Raw genomic sequence first — 12090 nt, forward strand, 5'->3', positions numbered from 1 at the left:
ATTCTCCTTCAGTGCGTGACTAGTGGATGGCGGGGGTGGCTCGCTTCAGCCACCCAGTTGGTCGCGCACTACATTCTTTTTTCTTTACTTGATGGCCTTCCTTGGTCAAATTCTTCTTCTTTATTTATTTTCTTCTTTTCGAATTTTCTGATTTCTAACAGCGTCTGTACCCACACTGGGCGGCTGATATTCATGGGAAGATTTTCCTTCCCTAACAACTTATGTGGTCAACGGTCCTGAAGGCAGAAGATGACATAGTCACAATGGCAGACGGAGCGGAAGAGCCAACTGGTCCTCCTGAAGGGGGTTCTGGCGTTAGGCGTTAACAACCTAGCACAGGTAAAAAACTAACGGTTGAAAATATGGGGAGCAAAGCTAAAAATTATCCCCGGGTGGCAATCCACACCTCTTCAAGAGGGAGCCTTCATTCGGATACGGGGGAAGGCAGTGATGCTCAAGATATTGGAAACCGATTTACAGGTTTTAGTCGGATGGATCCATCAAAAAAGTACAAGAAGGGTCGGAGGAAATTATTGGTGGGAACTTGGAATGTGCAGGGATGGGCAAATAAGTCACTGGAGGTCACACAACAATTCCATAGAATGAACTTGGACGTACTGGTGACTAGCGAGATGAAGAAGAAGGGAAGTGGCTGTGAGGAGGTGGAAGGGACATTGCTGTTCTGGAGTGGGGTGGATAAGGACCAAAGAGCCAAAGCTGGAGTAGGTATAGTTATTAGAAAGCAACTGAAGAGGTTTATAAAATCTTGGAAACCGGTTAATGAAAGAATTATTGAAGTTGAGCTAGAAATGTATGGTAGAGAAATAATTATTCTGGGAGTTTATGGTCCAACCAACGACAGTCAAGTGCAAGACAAAGAAAATTTTTTTGAATGTTTGAGGGTCAATGTGGAAGAAATGAAGGGACGAAAGGAAATCATATTGGCAGGTGATCTCAATGGCAGAACTGGCAGAAGGATTGGAGATACAGTTGTGGGTTGTTTTGGAGAGGAGAGTATAAATGATAGTGGTGAGAGATTGATTGAGCTATGTGAACTGCAGAGTTTGAGAGTGCTCAATGGATTCTATAGGCATAAAGAGATCCACAAATTCACATGGACACAAGAGACACGGGGTCTCAAATCAATTATTGATTATATAATAATGAGGCAAAAAACAACAATACTGGTGAAAGATGTCCGGGTGAAAAGGGGTCCAGAATGCGGGTCTGATCACAGGATGGTTATAGCCAAACTGGAGTTTCCCTGGAATGGCAATAGAAGGGAAAACAGGCAAGATGGTGAATCTAATGTTAAAGAAAGCAAAACTCCGGAATCAAAACTGAAAAAATATCACCTTGAACTACTCCAGGAGGAGAGTATAAGAGCGCTTTATCAGAGTAGGTTGGATCAAAGGTTGGAGGAATTTTCATTTGATAGTCCAGAGGACACCTACGACCACATAACGCAGAGTATTCAGCAAGCAGCATTTGAAGCTTTGGGAGAGAAAGATGAGAGGGTCCATAAATATAAAAACAATTTGAATTTATCTGACGGTACAAAACAAGAGATAAGGAGCAAGAAGATTCTGTATGAGAGGTGGCTCAATACAAAAAAAACGGAAGACAGACGGAAGTATATGGATAAGAATAGAGAGGTTAAGAGACTGATTGCAGGAGAGGTGAATACACATTGGGAGAATACTTGTAGACAAATTGATCAATACCTGGGCGGGACAAGAAGTTCAGAGTCTTGGAGAGTAATAAAGAGTCTGCGAACTAACAGAAGGGAAAAGGTAGCGGTGTCACAGATTAAACCAAGAGAATGGGAGAAATATTATAAAAGGTTGCTGACAGAGGATAGAGAGAAATTTATGGGTGATCTGGAGGGATCAGAGGAGCAGGAATGGGAGGAGATTCCTTTGTTACAGGCGGATGTGAGAAGAGTGATAAAACACTTGAAGAATAATAAATCACCAGGACCTGGAGGAATCAATCCAGAATTGATCAAGTACGGCTCAGAAAAGTTATTCAGAATCCTAACCGTGTTGTTCCACAGAGTGATGAATGGAGAGAGCATGCCAGCCAAATGGAAGGTTTCACACATGACATCAATTTACAAAAAAGGAAGTAGAAATAAATGTGAAAACTATAGGGGTATAGCGGTGTTACCAACAATAGCACGGATCTATGGAAAACTCTTGAAGATTAAGTTGGAGAAAGAGATAGATGGAAAGATTGGGGATGAACAAGCTGGTTTCTCAGTCGGTAAATCTTGTATTGACCATATATATACTCTCCAACAAATAATAGAGAAGAAAAGTGCAAAAAACCGTTCAGTACACCTGGCATTTGTGGATCTCCGAAAAGCGTATGATACCGTCCCCAGGAATAAGTTGTGGAAAGCAATGGAAAACCTCAGAATATCATCAGGTATTATAAGGGCCACAAAGGAACTCTACAAACAGAATCGAATTGGACTCAGAATTGGTAAAACCATTACAGTACCATTTGAAACATCCAAAGGCCTACTTCAGGGCTGCAGTACGTCCCCAACTCTTTTCAAAATCTATTTGGAAGACACCTTGACAGCATGGAAAAGGAAATGTCAGGGAATGGGAATACCTATGAGGGAGGAGCATCTGTTCACCCTTTGCTTTGCAGATGATCAAGTGGTCATAGCCCAGGATGAGGAAGATCTGAGTTACATGATGCGTAGGCTGAAGGAAGAATACAAGGAGGCGGGGCTCGAAATAAACCTAGACAAGACGGAGTACTTGCAAACAAATAGTGAAGTCACGCAGAATCTCAAAGTAGACGATGACGTTGAAATTAAAGGCACAGATAAATTTAAATACTTGGGTTATACTGTTACGCAAAACGGGGGTACAGATGAAGAAATAAAGAGAAGGCTAGGGCAAACTAGAAGTTGTATAAGACAACTGCATCCCATAATCTGGAGTAAGAGTATCCACAGAAAGACCAAACAGATGATATTCCATACAATAGTCAGAAGCATAATGACATATGGTGCAGAAGTATGGGTGACGAACAAGCGAAATAGGGGTAAGATTCTGGCTGTGGAAATGGAGTATTGGAGAAGGTGTTGCGGGGTCACCAGGTTGGATAGAGTAAGGAATGAAGAGATTAGGAACAGAATGAAAGTTCAATCGGATATAATGAAGTTCATTGAGGACAAGAGACTGGTATGGTATGGGCACGTGAGAAGGGCTAGTGCAAGTAAGTGGATCGGAATTGTGACGGACTGGAGCCCATTGGGTAGACGGAAGCGAGGGAGGCCAAGGCGATCTTGGCGAGACGAGGTGGACGACGCCATGGAGGCTAGAAATCTCACAGATGGGGAGTGGAATGACCGACAAACATGGAAAATCCGACTAAAAGAAGGAAGGCGGTGATTCACTGTAAAATCCTAACATATATATATATATTTTTTGATGAAAATGAGAAAATGTAATGGGCAAAATACAAAATAAGCTTGAAGGGTAGTTGAATACAAGTGATTTCTTGTTGGGGCACGTGTCAAAGGCAGGACAAAATTTTAGCACTCTCCCAGACTAATTATAGTAATAAGTAAACATAAAAATTACAATTCGAATTTTATTGTATAATTTCTATAGTTTTCGAAAACTTTAATCCGTCATGTTGGTTTCAACTTTTTCCAAAATAATTCATTGTATCACCAAATTGATCACCAAGATCAATTGATCATCAAGGGCGCGCCAAGCGAAAAGCTAAAATGATTGACAGAGGAAAAACTCTCAGCCTCAACTTTGTTGCCTCTTTTCAGTTGTTCTGCCACATACCTTGGCAGCATCTCGTACAGGAGTGCCTCTAAAATACATGAACAAAATACAAAATTACAGAATACAAAATACAAAACTTTTTAGTAACATACAAAAACACAGAAATATGTGGAGGTAAACAGGTAAAAACTAAAAACTTGTATCTTTCACACAAGTTGTTAAATTTTTAAATTTCACATCAATGTTTCTAAATAACTTTCAAGTTACAGATTGAAATTATTCAAATGCGAATGAATTAATGTTTGCAGTAACAGAAGTCTTACAGAAGATTTACAGCATTGAATTTTGATTTTTGTTTAATAATAATTATTAACTTTTGAGTTGATAGAACCATAAACCTATTGTCAATGACTTTCAAATGACACAGAATAGTGACGATTCTTGAAAAATATTATTGCTTTTTCTAAAATTAAGTTTAAAAAAAGGAGTTTAGATTCCTGTGTTACAGCGAACTTTAGCAACTTATTATGTAAGGTCATGCGAAGGAGCTTTCATATAGCTGAGTGATTATATAGCTATGTATCCTATAGCCATTTTAGACTATAATAATATCAGTTATTGAGTTCTTATAGTTTTCCTCAATAATAATTTTCATTTACTGAACATGAACAACGATAAAAAATACAGAATGAATGAGAATTTCAAGAATCGAGAATGTTTTATTGTCACAAACAAAATAATTGCATTGACAAAAGTCACTTTATGATGCACTCGTACATTTTATGAAAATAAAATTAGTCACAAATGCATAATATTGGTGTGATTACCTGTCTTTTTCTTTTCCTCAACCAACTGATCGGTCCTCTCATCCACTAATGCCTCCAAGTTATTTGCGTATTTTTCCATCATCGCAATCATATTGTCAAAAATATTGGGTTTCCTTGAAACAAGAAGAACCAGTAATCAGAATTTCAAATCATTCATTTATTCATATACAAATACCATTCAGGTAAAAACAACAGGCATTCGTCCGAAACTGCTCTAAACCTTAATTTGGAATACACAGTCTAGAGGTTATGTAAAAATGATTACTTACTTCACACACTATTTTGAGTCCGTCCAAAAAATGAATCTACTACAATTTTGAATTTATCAGATTAATTAATTTTAAAATTCAAATCAGAACATGAAATATTAATGGTCCCTACTTCCTAATTCTTCGGGTTTATTAGAATAATTATTTTTTAGTTTGAATAAGGCCAGAATAATATTGGAAAATAATACATTATTTTGAATGAATCAATATAAGTACTGTACCATCAACTAGTAGGCCATTTGGAAAATTGTATATTTATCCAATCATCTTTGTTAATAGCATCAGTAACTGTACCTAACCATATAGAATTCTATAATAATATTATGTAGCCTACGTGACAATCAATGAAAAATATCTTCAAATATCCAAGACTGAGTATAAACTTGATGAATTGGAGAACTGCATTACATGCTTTACGGTATTTTCCGGTAAAGATCTAATAATACTCACATGCCTTTCCTAAGCGGCCTCAATTTAGTTCTGATTGCCTTGATGTCAGGTCTATCATCTGGATTCTCTTGCCAGCATTCCTTCAAACAGTCCCTCACAAAGTCGAAACTGTTCTCTAGAATCTCAAGGGGTGGTCTGTGAAGAAGGAGAATGCATTCATTGCAAATTAGAGAGAGAAAGTTCTCCAGGGAAAATCTTAACATAATATTCAATTGATTATTTCCTCAATTCATATAGCAATGAGTGGGCTTAAAGCTCAGTGTATATTATAAATTATGTTTGTATGTAAATGATGAATTTGTAAATTATGTTAGTTTATAATGCTTCACCGTATTATATCATATACATAGGGAACTGGTTTTAATAGAATAGAATAGAATAGAATAAGCCATAAATTATAAAGCTCAGTGTACAAATACATACGTATTATATCATACGTAGGAATTTAATATAAATAATAGAATAAACCATATCTTAGCAATTTTTGGAGACTCCAAGAATATCCTGTTATAGGATTAAGTTGATAATAAACGACCATTATAAATGATTGTGAAACCTACCATTTGTTAATAAGTAGAGCGAATATAATAGTGGATGATGTGGAATTTAGTAAGGAAATTATCAATTGAGATGTATTTTTTTAAAGTCTTCCAATAGTGAAGATAATTACCATGTTTTGCTTATGAACTAGGTTATTTTGATTATGGTCATGATGTATTCTACAGTAAGTAAGTAACATTAGTATTTTAAGAACTTAGATACATAAGTATGATATTCCTCCAATGTCTACAAAATTGTGAAGAATTTATCTGTTGATGTTAATCTGTTGAAGTGAAGACCCTTTGTTTCAAAACAAAGTGTCTCAACTTCAATAGAGTTGAATAATTATTCAATTCAATTCATTTTATTTCCACAAAAAAATCATAACATATTAGTTATACAAAATAACCAATAACAATAATAGTTTCACAAAAACAAATCAAAGGAAATATATTTCCCCACTTAGACTATAAATCTGTGTGTGGGGAAAGAATTCCTATCTAGAGAAGCCTTAAGAAATACAAGATTATAAAAATCATTTCTTGAACAACTTATAAATTTTACTTTTTTTATACATTAATTTTAACTTCAATCAAACAGTAACTTCAAATGTAAAAAATAAAACAAGTTAAATCTATTACTGATATAGGTTGGTGCTATAAGGTCGAAAGAGTTAATAGAGCGCTGCATCAAAAACAAGAAACTAAACACAAGCAAGACTAGCAAGAGGAGAGAGAAAAAAAAGAAAAAATAACACGAAAAAACTGATGGCTTATAAACAAAATGAAAAATGGGAATATCTGTAGACGAATATCCAAGACGAAACCTAGGTGTAAGGCGAATTCACAAGTGCCTCCGAAGGATCCCTGCCAATGTTGAATAGCCATTGGACTATCTTTCTTTTTATAAACAGGTACTCTTGTAAAATAGTGATATCATTTTTAATTGGGGAAAAATCAATAATTTATCCATAACTCTGACAAACATAGTGGTTAACTTATGGTTTAACTTTTCAATTTTTATTGTTCCTTGTACAAAATCATACATACAATCACATAATATTTACAAGAATGAAAACCATAATTATGATGAAACTACTCCATCATTGAAACTACATAAAGTTATTAAGTTTATAGCCTACCTCAGTTTATACTCTGTTGGACTTAATAATTTGATTGCATGGGAGGAGATGTTGTAGTATTGCTTCATAATTGAAAGAATAGTACGTTAATGTTGTTAATACCACTATATTTGAAACCTGGCTCAGTAATTTAAATTGATATTGAGCAAATATAGTGGTATTGACAACATCAACGCATTATTCTTCTTTTGAACTCCATTTTGAACGGTATGTACTTAGGTATTATTTATTCTTTATTTATTCATACAACAAGTATATCATCAAAAATGATAGGGAGAGAAAAAATAAGGTAACCTTGTGCTATTCCTCTCCCAAATTTAGATAAGGTTATTGGGGCAAATTTGTGAAAAATGTATTTTTTCAAGTTTTAATCTCATTTCGATTTTTATGAAATACTAGCAGGTAACACGTGCTCTGTAAGAGTCTAAAAAACTTGACACACCGTACTGAAAACTTATTGGAGAATTTAAAATAGGCCTATAACCATACTCGGTGAATTCAAAATCTATAGGTTAATCAATTAATCATTTGAGTAGTTGAGACGTGACGATGCGTCAACGTGATTTTCCTATACCGTACGTGTATGAGCCAATTCTTTACTCTATTATATATTATAAATTACCTGAAAGGAGGACACCCTGGCTCGAGTTGTATAACCTTGCGGATGATGTCGGGAGTGGTGAGACCTGTGTTGTCACCAAAGGGACCTCTCCGGCCATTCAGTTCAAAAAAGGATGATCCCAAACGAGTAGACATCTCCTTTCTGAGAGCCGATTCCAGGCGTGGCCGTCGATAGCCTCAGCAGCTCAGGTGCTCTGTACAATAAACCTGAAGAAAATGGATTTGTGATTTTGGTGTGAATATTTCAACACCTGCTCCAGTCGTATTTGAGAGATTATCAATAATTATTATAGTAAATTGTGTTCTAAACTTTCTACTCTATATAGGTAGCCTACCTCTCCTCGAGCATTCATTGTCTGGACAAATGTGATTACTTCTTGTAATCACTTATGTGATCACATATCACTTCAATGTGATAAAACTTCTTGTTACGAATAACTGTTCTCAAATAAAATTGATATTGAAGGGGTTATAATACAAGGGGCCCAAGTGACATTATTGTTAGTTTCGAGAAATTGAGCCTATAAAGTTCACTTACATTAATTAATTCTTCATTCATGACATGAATATAGAAATTATATTCATCTATTCCTATAACTATTCAGTATACTTTTACCAAATCAAACGTAGTACAGTTTCATGTCTCAAATTGCCCTCCTTTCTCAATTATAAGCTGAATAGTGATTAGAAGTATCACTTGTACCCCTTGTTTACCAAACAGAACTCTATTGTCTATCTACACATACATCTATAAAATTTACCAGCAATTGAACAACGATTAATGACCTCATTGCAATATTATCTGATTCGCTAATTGGTTTTGAGGTATCGTTTGCTTGGTGACATGGCTTAATCAAGGTTAAATTTAATTTGATGGATACGAGCAACCGTTGTCCTGTAGACAAGGGATCCTAGTCACTTGGACCCCTTGTTGAAACTTTCGGATTGTTTAGTGTTATTTCCGGCTCTTATCAACCCTTCAAAATTCAAAATTCATCAGTCATATCTCGAATATGTATTCTCTGAGTGTTAATCTTTGGTGAAAACAGAAATTTTAAACTTAACCTCACTTTGGACTATTTATGTGCCAAAATCAAGGAATTGAAGAAGTTTTGGGCAATTGCCTGTTTCTCTTTCCAAATATTGTGTTTGTGACTGTTCAAATAAATAAATAAATAAACATAATGTTGTTTAATCAAATAAACAACTGCTTGAAAAAGTAATTTAAAAATTTTATACCAGATGTCAGCACTGATTAGACTTACGCTTATAAATACCTCTTGTATACTACATTTATACCACTTTCAGCTATCTATTACTGTAGCTAACAAAAAAAAAAAAATTAAAAATGTCATTTGGACCCCTTGTATATTTTCAAATAGGAATTGATACTTTCTCAAATACAATAAATTGGAGCTCAATTTATATTAATTGGAAGATAACAAATTTGGGTATAAGGTGATGTAGGTATTCATTAAGTTTGAATAATTCTAAAGAATTGAACATTGATAAGCATAGTTTAAATTTAGAATATTATTATTATGAGTATTATTATTTTTAATTTGTTGCGTTTAGCCGCTTAAGTGAGCAGGGCTCTTGCAGCATGCAACACATCAAGTTCTAGTATTATTCTATATGCTGGAGTTGCCTCTATCCCCTGATAGCTTCACAGCATTCACCCAATGTGTAGGGTACTCTTTCCAACAGCCTTTGAGTCAGAGTTCTTGAAAAAGTCTTAACATCTAAGTCTCCCCATGATGTGGAGAACTGATTGAAGAACCTTATTCCCGAATAATATTGTCCTTTCTTGAACAAAGTTGTTCTATGAACTGGGTAATATAAGATGGAATTCTTATTTCGGGTGCCATACGCATGCTGGGATCTGTTTTATTCAAATTTATGCCCGTTCTTCATAACAAACATAATTGCTTCCAAGTAATAAAGGGTTGGAGCAGTCAGCAGGTATTATTGTTGAGTATTGTTTAATTTTTGGTAAAGTGCAGTTTTATTATGTCAATTGACTTTGTAACGTGAGTATCATAATACGCTTCTAATAGCAAATAGAGAGTTCGACATTTGTAAGTAGTTTTGTAAATATATTTTGCTGGCCTGGTTAGCCGAGACGACTGAGGCGTTGCAACCTTCAGTCTGCTATTGCTACCTGGTCGCTGGTTCGAATCCCACCGGTAGGCATGGACGTTTCATTATCTCATCAAATCACCCTCGCACTTTCCTTTAACCACGCATAAGCAGAAAGCTCACGAGGGCATCATCCACAAAGTAATAAATGTTGAAGGAAAAGTGTGTGTTTACCTTCGCATTTGCAAGGGACTGCGTCATCATGGGGCAACGAAAAGGTGTGCTGCAGATAGTGGTGATGGTCCTCTGCGCCAGCCTTGAACTCGCCCAGACCAAAAGTCGGCCAACTTGACGACCCAGCGCGAGTCCACCAAGCAGTTGGACGACTTCAGGTTGCCGTGCTGGTGTAGTGCCGAATCGTGCAAGTAGACCAGGCCCTACACAAAAAAGACCAGCAATTCAATATAGGCACCTAGTAAGATATGAATAAATAAATAACTATTTATTGCCGCTCAACATTACAATAGTTATGGACAACGTCAGAAATTATAGTTTAGCAAACATATAGTCAACCTATATTATAACATGAAGGGTTAATGTAAAAAACACCAGTCAAAATAACATACATAGCCTACATAAAAAATAGCCTACAGAAACATTACATAGAAGAAATAAACCTGAATACCAGAGAAAATGGTAGAAAATAGATACCGTAATCAAGAATAATATTTTGAAATTCGAAAAATTCTTTGACATTATAAAATGAATTTAACTAACCATCTAGGCCTATTTAGCCTTTTCATAAATAATTTTAAAAAATGGAGCTTCTATCCACTCATGTGGTAATTTATTGAACATTCTCATTCCAACAACATCATAGCTATCCTGGGATTTAGTCAGCCTGCAGGAAAGTATTTCTATATTTCCGTGGTACCCCTAGTATTGTGAGAATGTATATTTTTTCTTAGCTGATTTTTAGGCAAGTTATTTTTTGTATATAAAAGACAAGTGAAATATATGGTACAACAGTAGAATAATAAAGGAAGCTAGAGAACTTGAGTTACTTGAAAAATACATTCTAGAATGTATTCTAGGTATCTTGATTGGACTCATCAGGATTCTAGTAAGATATAACTTACATACAGAAAACAAATGTCAAAGGAATCTACAGGCGTTGATGTGGGAATTAAGGACTGAAAGTTTTGTGAAGTGAGCAACTACATGACTTATATTAACCTATTAATTACTATTAACCTAAGACTTTTACTTACTATTAACCTATTTCGGACTATGTGTAACCTTATATAAATTTGGGAGAGGAATAGCACAAGGCTACCTTTTTTTTCTCTACCCCTATCATTTTTATGATGTACTTATTGTATGAATCAATTAAGAATCAATAAATTTTTAATTAGTTTGTTTTTTCTTGCCATAACACAAAGTTATTCAATATCTTACAGCTCTTTATCAATATTATTATGAAAAATGTTTTGAATAATCATTATCAACAGTCCTTCTATTTACATTTATAATATAATCTATCTGAGTCATGCATTTTCAGTGTATCTCTAAATATTCAAAAATTTATAATATAGTCTATTCAATTGTGGAAAATAAAGACCAAACTACAATTTATTTATTCATTTACAATGCAAATGATTTTAATGTAATAAGATTGGCAGATAAAATAATAAGGTAGTCCTTGTGCTATTTTGTTTTCCAAATTTATAGGTGCCGTACCAAGATAAAGTCCAAGATAAGGTTAGAATTTCACGTGTAGCCTACAATTTTTACAAAATTTTAGTCCAAAATTTACATAAAAACTATAAATTTTTAATTTAGATGGCTTGAATTAATAAATTGATTAGAAATATTCCACTCAATTACCACTTGTAACGAATAATATTGAGTTATTTGAGAAAATTTGGAACCATTCAAGAAACACAAACTTGTAAACACTGTTTATTCATAAGCTATAAAATGTATATTCATAAGCTATTCAGAGTTGTTATATCCTATTCCTTTATTTGTTACAAATATTATATCTAGCCTGAACTCCAGCTGTATAATTATTAAAGATCTATATAGGCATATCTATTGTTAATTCAATTCAACTGAATTCAGGAGCAAAACTATTAAATTCAGATGATTCCAAAATTTCCACTGTATATGGTTTACTGTAGCTTCACCACAATGATGATTATCATTTCCAAACAATTTTTTTTATTCAACTCTGTTGCTCTGTTGATATGAACTACTTCCACTAACAATATGGGCCTTTGCTGAGGAGTGTTGCAGTTTAGTACTTTAAATTTAACTTTAATTAAACTCATACTTTAATCACTCTGAATTGGACAGACACCATTTCTGGAATCTCTTACACCAATCAATGAAATACTCAC

At 34.6% G+C, this 12090-nt stretch overlaps 1 protein-coding gene across 1 annotated transcript in view; it reads right to left on the reverse strand.

Moving 5' to 3' along the window:
• The window catches only part of LOC111056274 (guanylate cyclase 32E-like), a gene marked incomplete at its 5' end in the record, with an annotated part of 64747 nt that overhangs the window by 18334 nt on the left and 34323 nt on the right, over positions 1-12090 (reverse strand). The window contains 8 exon segments of the mRNA XM_039436867.1: positions 3359-3392; positions 3739-3849; positions 4589-4701; positions 5308-5442; positions 7611-7717; positions 7719-7816; positions 9923-10025; positions 10027-10125. Of these exon segments, the coding sequence (XP_039292801.1) occupies positions 3359-3392; positions 3739-3849; positions 4589-4701; positions 5308-5442; positions 7611-7717; positions 7719-7816; positions 9923-10025; positions 10027-10125 (800 nt within the window).

This window comes from Nilaparvata lugens, chromosome 10 (genome assembly GCF_014356525.2).
Source record: "Nilaparvata lugens isolate BPH chromosome 10, ASM1435652v1, whole genome shotgun sequence".
Classification (NCBI taxonomy): Eukaryota; Metazoa; Arthropoda; class Insecta; order Hemiptera; family Delphacidae; genus Nilaparvata; species Nilaparvata lugens.